General features: G+C 53.6%; 3 protein-coding genes across 3 annotated transcripts; 1 reads left to right on the top strand and 2 right to left on the bottom strand.

The window, feature by feature from the left end:
• Positions 1–30: 30 nt before the first annotated feature.
• PV07_03618 (uncharacterized protein) lies at positions 31–3,252 on the top strand. The gene has a single exon (XM_016390357.1). The coding sequence runs from the start codon at positions 437–439 to the stop codon at positions 2,396–2,398; it is 1,962 nt and encodes a 653-aa protein (XP_016252259.1). The 5' UTR covers positions 31–436; the 3' UTR covers positions 2,399–3,252.
• Positions 3,051–5,381, bottom strand: PV07_03619 (phenylalanine ammonia-lyase; the record flags this gene model as incomplete). Its single annotated transcript, XM_016390358.1, has 3 exons — positions 3,051–4,972; positions 5,038–5,144; positions 5,209–5,381. The coding sequence occupies 3 exons, from the start codon at positions 5,379–5,381 to the stop codon at positions 3,051–3,053; spliced, it is 2,202 nt and encodes a 733-aa protein (XP_016252260.1).
• A 1,086-nt stretch (positions 5,382–6,467) lies between these two features.
• On the bottom strand, positions 6,468–16,387 carry PV07_03620 (uncharacterized protein; the record flags this gene model as incomplete). The annotated part of the gene is made up of 4 exons (XM_016390359.1): positions 6,468–7,331; positions 7,379–13,889; positions 13,962–15,989; positions 16,044–16,387. 4 exons carry the CDS (start codon positions 16,385–16,387, stop codon positions 6,468–6,470), a joined length of 9,747 nt encoding a protein of 3,248 aa, XP_016252261.1.
• Between the last annotated feature and the right edge of the window lie 1,446 nt (positions 16,388–17,833).

Consider the following 17,833-nt stretch of genomic DNA (forward strand, 5'->3'; position numbering starts at 1 on the left):
TTAGAGAGATAGCCCGACGACCTGCTTTCTCTCCTATCACTTCTGAAAACTGAGGACCGCGGGTAGAATAATCTACGGAGCACGGCCTTCCTTCTTCGGAAACTCTCACCTCCATTCCAAACCCCGACAAAGTGGACGTTCCCACTGGGAGCACTCGATGCGTGCTAGGGAGTGCTTCCCCCTCTTTTCCCTGCTTCCCCCGATCGTCATTGTATGATTTCTTCCCTTGAAACTCTGTTGCCTAGTTCCAGCGACAAATTCATATATCCCGTGTATCATCTCCAGAGACTTGGGGGGGTTGTCTACTGCTGCATACACACTCCAGGCCCGTGCCAGACGAGCCTACGGGATACACGGTTGGAATTCTTGGAGGCATATCAGCATTCCCCTCAACAGACCAAATACACATATCGAGACCAGACGCCCGTTCGCCACCATGGGGGCTAGATTTACGACGGCCATTCTGTTGGCGACGTTCCCCTTCATCTCCCTCATAGGTGCAACCTGCTATTCGCAATCGCCTGTATTCTTGCCGCCGACGTATTCGAAATCCCATCCCGAGCTTCTGGAAGCATTTCGGCACATCGGGGCGTCGGTATCGTCACTTTTTGCCACACACCCCGACCTCAATGCATCGTCTTGCTCAATCGAGATCACTTCTCCCCACTCAACGCTCTGGTCCGCCTTCCACACCGCCTCCGAGAAAGACCCCGAGAGGCCAGGAGCCGAGCAGGTTGACGGGAGCAGTGTCTACCGCATTGCCAGCATCACCAAGGTCTTCACGGTCTTGGGGATATTGCAACAACACGCGGCCGGAAACCTCAGTCTCGATGATCCCGTGGACATGTACATCCCAGCCCTGACGACTTCTCGGCACCAGAGCGGCACCATTCCATGGGAGGGTATCACCTTGAGGTCGCTGGCGAGCCAACTGTCCGGCATCCCGCGCGACTGGGCGCAGAGCGATTTGCTCACAGCCTTTCCGGACCCCAGCGTCATTGGCCTGCCTCCCCTGCCTCCGTCCGCGCCAGAACGGTCGGGCCTCCCAAAGTGCGACTCGTACGGGAAGTACAAGCCGTGCACGGCGACAGACCTGCTGCACTATCTCTCCGACATGCCACCCGTGTTCATGCCGAACCAGAAATCCACGTACTCGAACATCGCCTTTGAGTTGCTGGGCCTCGTCCTCGCCAACGTCACGGGGCGAGACTATGAAGACTACATCGAGTCCTCCATCCTCCGCCCCCTGAACATGACATCGACGTCATTTCGCAAACCGCCAGATGCCGTCGCCGTCCTCCCCAAGGGCGATGCCTGGTACTGGGATGTCGACGAAGGGGTGCAGAACCCCACCGGAGGCCTATACTCGGCTTCCAGTGACATGTCGCTGTTCCTGCGCCACGTGCTGAAGACGTACCGCAACGTCGCCAATTGCCGGGTCAATTGGCTCCTGCCCGTCTCTTTCACGCCGGGGTGGAAGTCGTTCTACGGGATGCCGTGGGAGCTTCTGCGCGCGGACCGCATCCTGCCGAGGGACCCGGCCAGGACGGTCAGCTTCTTCACGAAAGGGGGCGGGTTACCGGGCTATCGAACGCTGATTCTGCTGGTGCCGGAGTACGAGCTGGGAATCACCATCTTCACCGCGGGCGACGAGACTTTCGTGGACCAACTCGTGGAAATGGTGACGGTGCCCCTGATCCGTGCCGCAGACCGGCTTGCGGCACGCCAGGTCGAGGACAGATACTCGGGTGCCTTCACCGCCACCGGTCCTAGCGGCAGCAGCACCATCAACTCCTCGCTCCAGCTCGCCTACTCGGACGCGCACGGCCTGGAGATCACGACGTGGATCTCCAACGGCACGGACATGTTCTCTATCATCCCTGCCCAGTTTCGCCTGCCCAAGAACCACCCGTTCCACCTCCAACTCGTCCCCACGTCGCTCTACCGGGACCAGGACGCGGAGCAGGGCGAACTGTGGAGGATCGCGGTGACCTTGGACCGTCCCGGCGGCCCTGGCAAAGTGGCCTCGCGGCCGCTACGACAGCAAGGAGGAGAGGGACAGCAGCCGTTGTCGTCAAGCCCGCCGGCACCGGCGTTCCGCGTGTGGGAGGACTTTTGCGTCAGCGACGTCGACACGATGATGTACGCTGGAAAGCCCTTGAACGAGATCGTGTTCTGGGACGAGCGAGCTATGGCAGCGGCAGCGGCAGGGGACAGCGAGGGCGTAGACAATAGCGAGCAGGACGGGGGGAGGTATGGCATGGTGGAATTGACGGCGTTTCGAATCAACATGACCCGTTGCGGTGGTGGAGGGAGCAGGTATGTTCGTGGTTACAGTGGTGGTGGTGACGGTGAGAAGAAGGCCCATCACGACGACTATGATGATCACCACCGTTGACAAGCTTGTCTTTCGGGACGTGTAGAGGCAGGCAGGCGGTCGATCCCCAAGCTGGGCTGTACCAGAACCAAAACAAGAACGCAACAATGAGGGACAACGACAAGGACTGAGCCAGGGATGGGAGATGGGGTGCTAAAAAAGGAGGGAAGGTCTACAAACTCAAGGGAACGACATGACACGACACGACAGTCCATTCATTACCCATCCACCCATTCTCCTGTCTCGTGCCTGACGGACCTCTAGAGAAGGCGACTAGCTGGCCCGCCGACGGCCTGAGTCCAAAGGAATCCGGGCTTCTCGTGTCTCAATGTCTCTAAGAAAGTTCATGTCTCTGCAGGACGTGGCATCCTGCGTATAGTACAGCCTGTAGGTACTCTGTCTGTACCGCTGTGCCGTCTGGCGCGGCCGCGCCCTGTGGACGCCCTTTTGTCGAACAGCAAGAATCTACCACCAAGCACACCTGTGCAGGCATTTCCCTCGCGACGACGCCACACGCCGAACACTGTCCATCGCAACACCACCGTTGAACTCCGGGTAGCTATCCTCCCACGCGCAGAAATCAAGCTCGACCTCGACCTCGACCTCGACGTCTTACCTCCCTGGTGGCAAGGCCGCCCTCGGTCCATCTGCCGCCGCGGCGGTGGTGACCCTCTTACTGTGTCGCCTTCATCACCGCACCGTACAGCCTCCCATCCCTCAACGCCCCATAAATGACAGAGATCCACGACCCGATCGTCTTGACCGGCCGCCCATCCAAGCTATCCAACTTAACGGGGTCCTCGATGTGGCCGCGGTGGAAGGGCACGCCCAGTTCCTCACGCACGAAGCGGTACAGGACTTTGGTGCCTTTGCCCAGATACTCGGGTGTGGTAGGACGGTCGAAGAAGCTGGCGCGGTGCAGCAGAAACGCGTTGTACATGACCTTCTGCAGCGTTTCCACCCAGGCCTTGTGCTGCCGCGCAAATCGCTCCTGGTAAGATCCGCGGTCGTGGTCGTGGTGGCGATCGAATCGGCCCAGGCAGCTCAAGGTCGGTTCCACCGTGGCCTTTGCGACCTTCTCGCATCGATCCGCCGCGTCACTGCTCGCGCTGACGTACCAGGTCTTACGAATCGAACCCCATATCGCGTTGATCAACAGCTCGATCTCATTATCCTCGACCCAGCGCCCAAAAGTCTGGTGGATGGTGGCCTCCACAATGTCCTTGAACTGCGCCAGGAAGGTCGTGTGCATCGCACGGAGGTCGACCCCCTGGAGGCCAACGTAGATGGCCGACGCCGACATCAGCTGCACGATCTCAACGCTTTGCATCGCATAGCGGCTTGAAATCAAGGCGAGTGAGTTGATCCCCTGGTTGTGCATCTCAGCCGACTGCACGTGAGAACTGACCGGGTTGGCCAGGAATGCCAACTCCGACTGATATGCCGCCATGTTGATGTCAACGCCTTTGGCGAAGAAGGAGAGACTGGGGTCATCTGCGGCAAGGTTCGGTGGCAGCCCGTTGTTGTAGGCCGGGTTGATCAGCTCGCTTGTCTGAGCGAACAGCATCTTGCCGATCATCTGTAGGCAAAGTCTGACCCTCTCGGCGACCATGGTCACCGGCGTGGCCTGGAAATTTCCTCCACAGTGGACGTCGCGAGCTTGAAGGTCGACAATCGGGTTGTCGGTGGTCGAGTTCAGTTCAATCTTCAACTGGTCAGACGCATGAAGCAAGTCTTCCAGCAGGGGCCCGACCCACTGGGACGAGGTCCTCGTGGAATACCGATCCTGCACGATTCCTTCCTTGTACCGATCTGCATGGTCGAGGCCTTCGATGAGCTTAGAGCCTTCGAAGAAAGAGCGCTGGTTCTGTGAGACTTCAACCTGGCCGGGATGAGGACGGATTTCTGCGATGTATGGATGTGTCCATTCGACGTTTCCTGCCAGGGCTTCAGACGAGAGGCATGTGATGAGCTGTGAGAGAACCGCAAGCTGGTTTGCCTCATATACCGCCAGGCACGCGACAGCCGTGGAGGGCGCGGTTCCGTTCACCAATGCCAGCCCCTCCTTCGGCCCGAGGACGATGGGTGAGTATTCAATGCTCCTGCCGTTGACCAGCTGCCTGCCATGCTTTGCTTCATCTTCCAAATTCAGGCGCTGGATTTCTTTGAACGCATTCCGAGCGGTCATCACCTTGAAATCCCTCCCTTTCCCGGTGCGGACAAACGTGTCGGGATTGCCTTGCACGGCCCCAGCAATGTATGAGAGTGGCATGAGGTCGCCCGACGCGGAGATGGAGCCTCGGAGGGGCACGATGGGCGTCATGTCTCTCCGGACAAATTCCACAAGCGTGTCGGCGATTTGCAGGCTGATGGCCGAGTGGCCGCGAATGTTGGTGTTGCACCTTACCAGCATGGCACCCTTGACCCAGGCGGAGGGCATGGAATGGGAGTTGGTGTCGTCGTGACCATCGCGTTCTGCTCCGAGGTCTCGTGGAGTGAGGACGGCGGATTGCTGATGTTGAATCAGAGCTCGCTGGAGAGCCAGCAGCTCGTTGGTGCGAAGGTCCGCGTTGCCCCCAAAGCCAGTGTTGACGCCTGTGTGCGGTGCCCCGTCAGCCTGGGCGAAGCCCAACAATAGCAACCACCATCGCGGAGCTCACCATAAAGCTTGCTTCCGCTCTCGAGATGAGCATCCAGGATGTCCTGCCCTGCTTCAACGTTGTTCAGGAGCTTGGGAGTGCGCTCAATGAAGGGCTTGCAGCCGCATCTGAAGCTTGTCGGTCAGAAGAACTGCGTGTGCGCAAGCTTCACAGGTTTGGGGAGCAACGCACCTCGAAACAGCCACCACAGTCGCAATATCAAGCTCATGACCATTTATCTCCACATCTCCTTCCTTGAGCAGCGTCTGGACGCGGTCGGCAAGCTCGCAAGTCGCGTTCAGATGTGGCGTCGGGCGCTTCTTGCCGGCGCGAGACCGGCCGGGCGACGGCGGGCTGATCGTCATTGTGTCTTCTCTATTTTTGTCTGTGGAAAGAGGACCGTGTCAAGCAGCAGATACTGAAGATAATGTACGAGGAATCCAGTCAGGGAGATATCATGCCTGGGACAAGGGACAAGCAGCCGTTTGAGCAGCGAGGCGTTTCGCTTGGCGCTCAGGGGCGGGTGAATGGTCGGTGACAAGGTGGTCTTTGTCAAGGCAGGGCAGCCTTGCCGACCCCGTCACCAAGGAGCAGCCCTTATCGTTATCTCTATACATTCGTGAATACATACTCCCCCACGGGCTTTGTATGGATCATCACTGCATACAAGCTCGTGGCTTGACCTAGGTTACAATCCAGTGGGTGGTGGGTGGGTGGTGGGTGGGTGGCGGGTGGGTGGGGCAACAACTTCCCTGCGCTGCGCTGCACTGTGCGATACATATTCCACCATCAGCTGGGCTGCCTTGTGGGCTCTTTGTCCAGGCTTGATCCGATTGTCGGTGATGTGGGATGTTTGCCCCTTGGCTTCCAACACAGCACAGCACAGCCCTCCAAACGCCCAAGGACAGAACAGACACAGGGAGAGGGAGCGCGCTCAATGTCAACGTGATGGGGCTGAAAGAGAGGGTATCAACTGGGCAGAGGAAGATACAACAGGGTAGGATGGACACAGTGGTGGCAGAGTCTGTGTGTCAACACACACATACACACCTTCGATCTCACGAATGGGCTGGACTGCTCCTCGGCAGCAGTCACCGCACTGTAGCATCTCCCTCTGAACCAGAGCTCCGGGTTTTGAGATTCCTTTCTATGGATTGAACAAGCCAGTTTCGTATCGTACATGAACCAAGAGATCAATCCTGGCTGGTCTGCTCTGACCGCTTGGGGCCTGCTGAACACTGAAGCTCAGTCACAGCCCTCCATGACTCTCAGGTCCAACTCAGTACACCAACACCATCAGGATGCAGAGCCCAGACTCTTCGCATCTCATGCTCTGTCACGGGACATGCCTGGCTCGACCAGTATGATTGGCAACATCATGACCCTTCATATTCGAACTCCAATGCCGGTCGAACAAGCACCTGCTACATCCTTGTCTCGTCAGCAACTGTTTATTCATCATCGAACATCAGCCCTGAACCGCCACTCGTAGCATCTTCCTGATCGTCACCTTCGTCAGCCTCGCCGCTAATTTCCTCTTGGTCTGGATCCATCTCCTCCGCCTGCCTCAGCTCCTCCTCCGTCAGTTTCTGCCGCTCGTCCAACTCCTCTTCCTCCAAATCAGATCCATTGTCCTGTTCCTCGTCAGGCGCAGCAACTGGAATTCCTGAGGTGTCTTCAGTCATAGCGTGTGAGATCTTAGTCCTCGCCACTTCGTCGACGACGGTGCGGAAGAATGGATGATCCTGTGTCAACAGTTTCCGTCCGCAAATGTATCCCATCGGCGTTTGAGTAAAGTCCTGGCCTCGGCTTCTGGTACCGAGCCATGCATGCAGGAAGACCAGCATTTTTGTAGTCTCTAGCCTAGCGGCATGTGCCTGCTTCGTCTCTGCCGTGTCACGCCCATCCGCAAGTGCTTGGTTGTCATAGGAGCTCTCCATGTCATCAATCGACAGCTCTTCAATATCCGAAAGCAACCCGTCGCGAGTCCGCATCAGTCGCTCATCCTGCAGACCTAGGAATGCCTGGATTTGCTCGAGCTCCTCGAAAGGGAAGTAAAGGCGACCGGCGAATATGCCAATCTGGATCCTAAGCCACGACGGTGCAGACCAGTCCACTGGAAGTGGTGGCACGGCGTAGTAATTCAAGTTGTTGAACTGGAGCATCTTCTGCGTGACAGGCGCCGCATATGTCAGCAGATGCACCACCTTCCTCGACGCACTTTGGCATAGGTCAGTCAAGATATCTGCCTCTTCAGGGCTGACCAGGATTGCAATCTCCGTGGCCATACTCCACAGAATATACTGGACGGGACGCTGTACTTGGAGTCAGTAAAGGACAGCGAGATATAGAGCGAACTTACCAAGAAGTCATCGTTAGGTCTACCAGAAGGCACTATGACCGCTCGTCGGAATTCTGCAGAAACAAGTAGTTGTGGAGTTGCCGGGAGACTTGCAGGATACTTCAGGCTTGTTTCGGTCCGAGCCATATATGAGAATGCTCGTTCGCAGACCTTGTCATCAGGCCTTAAAGTTCCGGTCAGTACAAAGTGTCTGATCTCTGCAGCGAGTCCAGAAAAAGGGTGTGGATGGAAGAGAATCGGGTTCTGTCTTTCGCGGATCGTTTCCACTTCCACGGCAACCTCGCGCTCCTGCTCAACCTCCTGCAACGCTGAGGCGTGAACCGAATTTCCGGTGTCCCGAAACGCTTTCCGTTGTCGCTCAAGCTGCTTGATGAATTTGGCAAGACTATCGCCGAACTTTTCGTCCCGAACACGTTTTCCTGACTTTCCCGAACGTGGCTCGTAAAGAGCTTGCAAAGAATGTTGTTCATAGCTTCGGAGAGCACTCAAATAACCAAGTGCCTGGGCCCGATCTGTCAAGAAGAGGGGATGGTCACATTCTGCCTGCGTTCGCCGGCAGTAGTTGATGCCTTGAGCATAATAAAGTGGCTGGAGGTTTTCAAGACCTTGACAAGTTTGCTCCAGGAGCCAGCACACCACGTCACGAGAGGTGAGATGGCAGTGCTCCCCTTTGTTGCGGAAGTCCAGAATCGACCGGTGGACCTCGGGCGGTGCAAAAAATGTGACGGATTGAGTGGTTGCCAATTGCCGAAGACGCATAACGGCTTGAACGGTGTGGTCTTTGGTTTGGCCGAGACTGAGTGTCACAGCTCCACGAGCACGAGGGGGGAACTTCATGTCTGTGCCTCGAGTGTGAGATTCGTCTAGGTACACCAGACAGCCGCTCAAGTCATCCGCGAAAGGTGATGCCAGCAAGGGGATTTTCCGCCCACTTCGATACAACACAGTGGCTTTGTTGTTGTCGTCAAAGAACACGGCAGCTGTCGCCTCCGTTTCGATATCAAGCCACATCTTTGCCAGCGTCGCATTGGTCATCTCCAAAATTATGGCACCAGAGTCGATCAATATGTAAATTTTCTTGTGACTTAGCTTGCGTAAGAGATCGGGCTCGGCCAGTCTTCGGTAGACTGCTCGTCTGTGAGAGCCATCTCTCCTGCCTGCAAGGCTGTATGATAGATTCCGGTCTTGTAACAGATAAGTCAGCACCTCGGCATTGGTATGCGCCAGTCCCTTCAGATCATCCTGTCTGATAGTCAGCGGCAAACACAAGCGGTTGTCGTTGGTGCCACTGAAGCCTGTGGTAAGGTTAGTTCCGTTTCCAGCCAGAGGAAGGTCCCATCCACTGGCTTGTAACTTGACCCTGAACTGCTTTGCATGTTTCGGAAACACGAAGTTGTTGAGGAAATGGTCGATTGCTCTGACGTTGTGGCGAACACCATGCCATATCTCGGTCAGCTGAAGGCTATCTTCGAGGTTTATGGATGTCCAATCACGAAGTCGATCGGAGAGCCTATTCGAGCCTTGGTTCCATTGCTCATATTCCCGTGCTGGATCTTCCGATTTGAGTATCTGTTCCAGGCTCTGTTTCAGTTGCTGCTGAGATAGCCCTTGATAGTAGAACGAGAGGCAAGTGAAAAGTAACGAGACGTCAACGTGGCCCCATTCCGCAAGGTGTGAGGGGATGCCCTTAGCCAGGTATGGCACCGCCATGGGGTCTCGTAGAGGATGAAGGCCATACTGGACGTTCCATCGTCTGCTCAGCGTGAGGATGAGTATCCGGTGAACAAGAAGCCCTCGAAGAAGATAGATGACATAACCATCGGCTTGACTGCTTTTGTGAATGTCCGAGACACGAGCTATCACATTCTTATGAGGTTTTGCCTCGGTAATGAACACTCTTATCGCCCGTCTGTCGGATGCAGAGAAGTTCTCTGTATTCAGCAATGGCGTCCGCCCGCTGCAGACGTCCGTCGCTATTCGCTGTATCAGAGCGTTTTGAACGTCAGTCCGGAGGAAGTAGATGAATGGGAATCCCCCGGTCTCGCGACGAACGACTTGAATGCTAGCTCCATGAGACCGCTCCAGCACACAGAGGTGTGATTCTGCGAGCTTGAGGATCACTTCTATGGCCTCCCACCGATAGTTGCCGCCATCCACGGTAATTTGCGGGCCGGACGGATAGATGAGTTGGGTCTTGACTGCCATCGTAAAATCACTTTCGTCGAACACATCTCTGCATTTCCGGGAAAGCCACTTCTGCACGTTGATCATCTGTGTGGCTTCTTGGGTTTTCCCATCCACCAGTCGCTGCTGACCAGAGAGCAGGAAGGACATGATGTGCTCTGGAAGTGCTATAATGACCCCAGATTTTTCCAGAATGGCTTTGTGAATCTGCCAATACGCCTGAATGTTTTCTCGACTTGACGGGGTACGACGGTAAAATGGTACATGGCGTAGTTCCCTTCCCAAGAGCCCGCCCAGTCGTAATTGCAGTAGCTGAGCAGTCTGCAATAGCAGAGCTTTTGGAACGACAACTCTGCACAGTGACTGGCCATTTGCCAAGGCGGACACCACCAGAGGAATGATTGTGGACGTCTTACCTTCGCCCATGTTCAGCTGTAGTACGGAATTTGAACCAGATGCTGGCGATATGGTGGCCAATGCAACCTCCACCTGAATGGGACGGATGAGAATGTTTGTATCGATCTCTAGAAGTAACCAGTCAGGATATTCGTTCGGATTCCAATTCGAATGACCTGGGTTTTTCAATTCGTCATTGAATTGTTGGGGCTTATTACGAAGAGATGCATCTTGCATCCGACGAAACCGCTGTAACCGAGTGACCTCGACACCAAAATCAACGACCGCAGTCCGCATTGACGTCGTCAGTGGAACAGAACTTGTGCTGCGCAGAGTCTCCAGGACAGAGACATAAGTTGTCAATGGCCAAAGTCCAACTACATGTAGCCATAACGCACCAGGCTCGTCTCTCTGGAAAGCTTGCATTAACATGGAGAACCGCGAACTCACTGCATTTTCTGCGCCAGCGATGAGTCGATCCAGCTGATTCATGTCAAAACCTGGGATTTCTTCGACAGGTCGTGCTCGATAGTCCTCAAGGGCTGATATCGAATCGAGAAGACCACGAACGTATTCCTGCCTGACAAAGGATCTCGTGGTGGGCATTTGTTTAACGATCCGCCTCAGTTCATGGATGTCCTGGTTGGATTGATTGGCAGCTGCTCTCGTTGCGTAAGGAGCTTGACTTTGTAAGAATGATTGCTGAAAAACCACCATAGGCCCCTCCTTTTCCAGCAAGTGAGAGCATATCAATGGGAATCCCCGCGGTGCAGATGGTAAAGGAGAGTGTTTCAACCGACTCACTGCTCTTGCTGGCGGGAGCGAGCGATGCTTATCCAAGACTTCCTGAACTTGTCGTATATGCTCTTCAAATTCATGGTTTCGGAACATGGCATTCCACTCCACTGCAATCAACGCCGAGGCTGTAGCCAAGTCCAAGACATCCGTTGTAAATCCCTCAAAGTCTGGCTGAGGGCATGGCCACTGATGGCACGCGAACTCTGTAAGAGCATCCAGCTGTTTTGAAACTCTAGCTTCGTGTTGTTTTCTTGTTGCGTCGATGGCTTTCCTCTCTCTCTGAGTGTGTGACTGTTCCTGGACCTCCGAGAAAGGCCGAGAGCAGGGAACAAGGAGTTGTCTCAAATACTCAATCTTTGGACGAAATCCTGGACGGAACTGCGTGTACGAAGGCCACGACGGCAGATCAACACTCTTGAGATCAGGCAGGATTGCGAAAGCGATGAGGGTCTGAATAGCCCTCATGTTGATTTCTTCTCTGAAACATACCAAAGCTGTCAGGAACATGACTTTGTATTTGGTTTCAGGACAACCTCCCAGGCGGTAAAAGTTGACCATCTGGCCCCATGAGGAAGCCAGATCGACGTCAAGGCACTCCGTCAATCGCACCGGTTCGAATCTGACAGAATCATCACCGTAACCGCCGATAGACGGCCAGTTCTGAAACATCAAAGATAACAGTGTCGGCGAGGGTAGCTTTGCTGGCCATGTATAGATCAAGCGAGCGGCCTGGAACACATGCTCCTGGCTTTGTCGGTAGTCGTGGTACCCACGCGGATTGTAGGACTGGTCTGATGCATGTTCAGGACTCGTCACCACCATGCGAGACGGCTGATAGAGACTTTGACGCATCTGACTTCTCCGAGAAAGATAAGTGTTACATTCTTCTACGTCCACGTTATCCATTGCTCCGGACAACTTCTCAGTATCAGGGGTAACGTCGTTGTCTAGGTCAAATTGAGAAAGAAGTGCGGATTTCTGGTTGATCTCAGCAACGAGGAGGCGATATTGATCATGCTGTATGAAATAGGTGAGATTTTCGTTCCACAACACCTTCTCCAAGACCCGGCGGTCCTGCGGGTAGAACTGGCGCACGGGTGCCAGGTTGGCAATGGCGTCGAGCAGCATTCTATTGGCTTCGCTGAGTGGTCCATACGGTTGAGAACTCCCAGATTGGAGAACATGACACGCCTCCTCAGTTCCCGTCTTCCCTGTCAGTGGATCAGGAAGACAGAAGGAGGTATACGCATGCAATAGTGCCTTTGTGTAAAAGAGTCGAGGTTCCGACGCACAGGTCAACCGTCCCAATACGTCGTCTAAGAAGTAACGGGCATATACGCCATCAGCGCTTCGAATCTCAATGTTAATATGGATTCCCATACGCTGCACTCTCGGAAGCCCCAATGGCACGATGACGCTTCGGCGTCTTGGGTTGTCAACGTCGCAGAGAACGATCTTCGATGTAAGTCCATACCAGGTTCCTGCATCTTGGTTCGGATCGATCTCTGCCCGAAACTGCTGACATTCTAGGTAGCCGTTGGGATTCACAAAGAAACTGAGTTCGAAGCGGCGAAGTTCGACCGTAATGGCACCCCCAAGAGGCTGGAATACTGTGATATATCGTGGATCCTCGAATCCCTTGAACATGTTTGCAAAGTGATGAACAAGTTTACTGCCTGGGTCAAGCAATGTCGAACCTTTGCGCTTGGCCGTCGAGGTACGGAGATCGATTTTCCAGTTCGATGGTATAGATCTCCATATCCGTGGCTCCTTTCTGACGTCGATCACATTTTCATCCAAGTTTAGCCAATGTACACAATTTTCAATCAATGATGCTGGGATGTCAGAGGACGCGTCCTTCGTGAAGATGGAGTTGGGTATGTACTCTAGTTGTGTGCCTTTCGTCCATGCACGGACAATGGGGACACCCCGCCGAAATCCAAAGTGGACCTCGTGGTCTTCAACGTCGAAAGCAACCTTATAAGTCATACCAGGGCGGGTAGAAGGCCAAACGATGAGCTTCTGATAGGGGAACAGTCGGGATACTCCTGCCGAGTAGCGAACTTCGTGTGGGAGCTCCTTTTCAACAGTCCTGCCGTTTAGCAGCATGGTTCCTGCCATGAGGTGAAACTGAATGACTTGCGGTTCCATGCGCCGGCAACCTGGGAGCTTCAAACTTGCCCACTTCCCATCAGGGCCCTCCACAAAATGGAATGATGTCGGTTGGTTAGAAACTGCTTCAGGGCTCATCACGTTTGCTCTAACGGCAGCGATGACCAAGGAGCTGGGAGACTTCTCGAGCGACTGCTCTAGACAACCCCGAAGACGAGAAACCATTTTGATGTCACGAATCAGTATGCTGCGAAGTGTTGGTCGCAGGTTCTCTGGTTCGGCTGGCTGATTTTCGTGTAGGGCGATGGAAGCTTCCAGGAGATCTGTCAGTGTGGCTACAGGAATGAGCGCCGTGTTGGCGTTTTGCATGCGTTCCATGTCGGTCATAGTTGAAGTTGAAAAGGTTGCCTGGCTGTCCTGTGGGCCTCGAGCGAACAGGATGAACGTTCGTCTGCATAACAAAGCAGCCCAGAGAATAAAGAAAGAGATTCGACTGGAAGCAACGTCGCTGTCAGTGTTACAGAACTCCTTTCGGAGCATCCTGATCCACCGAATATTGATGCCTCTGGCCACTTCAAGCAGTTGTAAAGCATTTTCGCAGGTAGTTTTGTCTCCGAGAGCAAGAATTTTCAGGATCAAGCTGATCAAGGTTTCCATGCAATAATTCTCTCTTGGGTTCCAGCTTATGCTCAGTAAACGCTGTTCGATTTGACTCAAGAGGGCTCTGCAAAAGCTGGCATCGCGGAAGACAACATTCGCCACATGGAAAGTGTCTCCTTGCGAAGAACCGGTTCGACATATCAGGGCCTGAGTCAACATCATAACTGGCTCAGAGCTGAAGTTGAGATTCGAGGAGCCTAGCTCAACAAGTATCGCCTGCCATAGACGGCGGCTTCCACATATCAGTCCTTGGAAAGCTAGATATTCTGGAACCCCAAGAGTCTGCGGGCAGAGAGGAAGTCCAGCAAGGGTTTCGTTTGAGGTGATTTCGGCTTCAGCACCTAAGTATTTTGCTAGAGCTCTTGGATGGGTGATTTTTGTACCCTTGGCAGAGCCGCTGGCCTCATTGTCCGGTGTGACCCTGGCAGGAAACGCGATTTTGGCAAAAGGACTATGTCGAGAGAGAGGGATTATGCAGTGATGGTTGAACGTGACTCGAGATGAATGTTCGGCAAGCCACACTTTACGCGTGCGATCATAATATTCGAATCTCAGACCATTGTTGACAGTGACCCTTTCCCAGAGAATGGGGAAGTGAGCAAATCGATAATGGGTGTGCAAGAACGATTTGGTACGGGAGGCTAGAGTTAGGCCTTGCTTGCTGATTTGTGGTCGCCGTACGTTGCAAAAGTCCGAGTAATAACCGTCCACCATCGTGAGCGGTTCGTTCTTCGTTTGCTCGACATTTGGCAATGCAAGTCTAGCAACAATGGACCATGTTGCCTCGCGGTACGCATCAAAGGCAGCCGGGCACAGCAGTTCGAAAAGTACAGCTCTTGCTTCGCCGCGATTCGTAGGCATTGCCTTTTCGATTCTCTCGATACGAATCTTATAAGCAGCCCTCGTCAAAATGCATTTCTGGCATTTGTCCTCGTCATGCTTTGGATCCGGGGGATCGCCGATGAAGGTGATTTGGCAATGAGCAGTGGAAATCTCTCTCATCAGTTGCTGATGTCTTGTATCTTTCTCTGCCCATTCCGTCTCTTTGTCCTGCTTTCGCATTTCCTCTGTTCGCTCTATATATTGATTCAACTGGTGGACTTCGGAATGCGGTGACAGACTCTCGTAGAAGCGATCGGCAAAACAGCCCGAAACAGGAGGATCCAAAATGGTCCGCGAGGAGACAGCATCTGAGTCGCTTGAATGACGCTGAGCAAGATAGGTCTGAATTTGCCGGAGCCGACAGAGGTCGGAGTACGAGGAAAGCCGTAAACAGTCAAGGCTTTGTGGGCCGAAGACTGGGTTGAACCTCGAGAACTCGGGCATAAAGCGACATAACAAGTTGTCCATCAGGACCCATAGCCACATTGTCGTCAGAATCATACGACTTCGATCTTCCGTGCCAGCCTCAAATGAATCAATCGATTTTCCTAGATACGTTTCGATCTGCGTTGCAAGCTCCATGCTGGATTCTGCCCAAGTCTTATGGCTGGCGGGAACCATGGGTCCGTTTCGCGCCAAGATTTCTGCTTCCATCTCTGTGAGCTCCGTGTACTTTCTGAGGAAATGCAGCAAGGTCAGTGGCATAGCATATGCCCCTCGAGGAGTGGTCTTGAGTGGGTGCTGACGCAACTGGTCAAGATAAGGCGCGCTGTTCGTCAAACTGAGCTTCATGTGCCCTGGTCTGGCCCGGCGCGTGCTGAGTTGGGTGATCCAACGTCGAATCTTCGACTTGTGATTGTCCCAGACGGTCTGGAGTTGATATTTTGTGCGGTTCGTCAACTCAATGAAGGAAGGGCGAAGATTGTTCAAAAGGACATTGTATGCGTCTGAGATTCTGGTGTCTGAAGCCGGCGCAAGAATTCTGTCCTTTTCTAGTTTCGCGATTCGCCGACCAAGCTTTGTGAGAAGGAGATGGGTGAGTTCGGGAGTCTGAGTGCCAACCATTTCGCCTAGCAGTTGGGCGTGGAGGATACACATCAGGGCTTTGTATAGAGCATTTGAGACGGACTGGCAGGTGGCTTGCTCCAGAAGACGCAAGATACCAACCCGCAGAAGCAGCCAAAATGGCGATCTTCTCCAAGGGATGCCCGACTCTTTCCGGCGAACTTCGTCTCGGACACGTTTGCGAATGGGAGATGTTTGAGCCAGTTGGCCGATGCCTTCCAATAAAGTGATCAACATCCCCGTAACCAAAGCAGGATCATTGGTATCCCGTGTCTCAAAGGCTGGAGAGTTGGCCTTGTAAATGACTGCTCCAAACTTATCGACCCTCTCCAAGCTCGCTTTCTGCAGGAAATCGGCAAGGCTTTGCTGGAAGGTGTCGTCGGCGAAGACATCGGTTGGAATGGCTGCGGCAGAGGTGGGAAAGTCCCATTGCAATGTACTCAGGGATTCGAGGACCTTTTCCGATTTTGCAGAGACTTCGAAGGCCTCAAAAACGATGTGCCCTTTCAAGTCACTGAAGACCTTGTTAGGATTGTAGTCAAAGCTGCGATGTTGAGGTCCAGCTTACCTTGTACCATGTCTTATCAAGAGTCCCGCGTTCTGCTCGTTGATATGGACAATAAGAATTTCTCCGACCCGCAGTCTGCAAAATGCTCGTTGGAGTTGAAGTTTGTCAAGATATGTAGAGGCGTGAATTCTGAAACAATGATCCAGAGAACTTTGGAGCAGGCGCAGCTCTTGTCGGTATTCGCCCTTAGTGGCTATTCCCAATTCTATGCAGGCTTTCTGGACGCGCAGCAGAAGGTCCCGGTTAATCTCAGCAAGATTGTTGTCGATTTTGTCGGGTAGATCCGGTGGGAGAAGTACGTGGTTGACGACTGCGCGGAGCAGTCTGGCACTGGATGTCGCCATGGTTGATGAGCAGGCAGATGTGGACGTAGCGGCTGGAGAAGGGAGAATCAAGGGTGGTATTAATGAGATGGACTGCGGGTGTTTGTTCGATACTGTGTGCCTTGAGCCAGCCTCAACGGGCTCATTGAGGCTGGTTTTTGAATGGTGTCATCGATCAGTGTAGTGGTATTGGATGGTGAAAGAGGACATTGTTGATGCCTGTGTAGAAAAGATTTCTGTTAGTTTTGACATCCAATAGAGAGGGTGAGAGTGAGGGTGAGGCAGAAACACGACGCGACCAAAGAACTGCCTTCAAATTCACATACACACATTGGTTCCCACGAAACAACATCAATTGCTGTAAGGCCAAGGCACGACTATAACTTCCACTTCAGAGGCAACGCATTCCTGCTCCAGTTAAGCAGATCGATTGTTATCATGGTCTGTTGCAATAGCAAAGGTGGAGGGTCATGATCATGGAACGAGATGTAAGTAGCCGTAAAGGCAGCGGTGATGACAGCTTTCGGTTGATTTTCAAACCAAACAGCGTTGCACCTTGACTGATTTGCAAGACTGCAAGTCTGCGGGGTTGCCATCTTCACCGTTTTTCTTTGTTGTTTTGTGTTTGGTTCTCTCAGATGGTCTTACCAATTCAAGGCACCTAGGCTGGAGAAGTGAGCAGTCGACGACACGCAGACTCCCAGCATCGTCAAGCTCTGGCCAGTCACGCTGTACCATCAACAGCAACAATGCCCTCTAAGGCCTCTCAGGTCCCGTGTCATCCCAAACTTTTGGTCTGGGTTATCAGGTCCACGTTGCACGCTGACCACGTCCAACATCCGCCATCCGCCCATCCTCCAGCTCCTGTACTGTACAGGGCAATGGTCCAAAGCACGGTATTCAGGACATCGCACTGTCGTTTTCATAATGGCTGCCTGCTTCTAAAAGAACATCTGAGACTTGGGAGGGCGACAATGTCACAATGTGTCTTAAAGCTTGGAGGAGTCTGGGGATTGGAAGAGGAATTAGTGATTGTTTTCGAATCCATGTCTGCAGGGTCGATATCTCGAGCAACCATATTTCGGGCTAGCATGTCGCGAGAGAGTCCAGTCACATATGGCCGGGTTGAACTGAGAGCCTTGAGTACTTTTCGACGGTGGAAGCTCGCTCGCACTCGGCCTTCTCGCGTTGTTGACGCAACGGGCGCAGGCGGTGGCCGATAAGTGACGCGACATACTATCTCCGAGTCTGCTGCGAGGTTGACTGTCGGTCGGAGCTGTTGACTACTCACGTTACAGTTCGATGAAGTTCAAGAGTGAGCAATGCATGCAATAGAGATGACGACTGCGAAAGGATCACCCCTTGCAGATGCTCCAATCTTCGGAGAGTCTTCGGTGGGTGAGCTTTGACCAGGCACGTGCCAGGCACGCAGGCTATACATGACTGGTTAGTGAACTGGGTGACGGG

This window comes from Cladophialophora immunda (genome assembly GCF_000835495.1).
Source record: "Cladophialophora immunda strain CBS 83496 unplaced genomic scaffold supercont1.2, whole genome shotgun sequence".
NCBI classification, from domain to species: domain Eukaryota; kingdom Fungi; phylum Ascomycota; class Eurotiomycetes; order Chaetothyriales; family Herpotrichiellaceae; genus Cladophialophora; species Cladophialophora immunda.

Coding starts and splice junctions, on each gene's coding strand:
- PV07_03618 (XM_016390357.1), top strand. CDS start 437: ATGGGGGCTAGATTTACGACGGCCATTCTGTTGGCGACGTTCCCCTTC.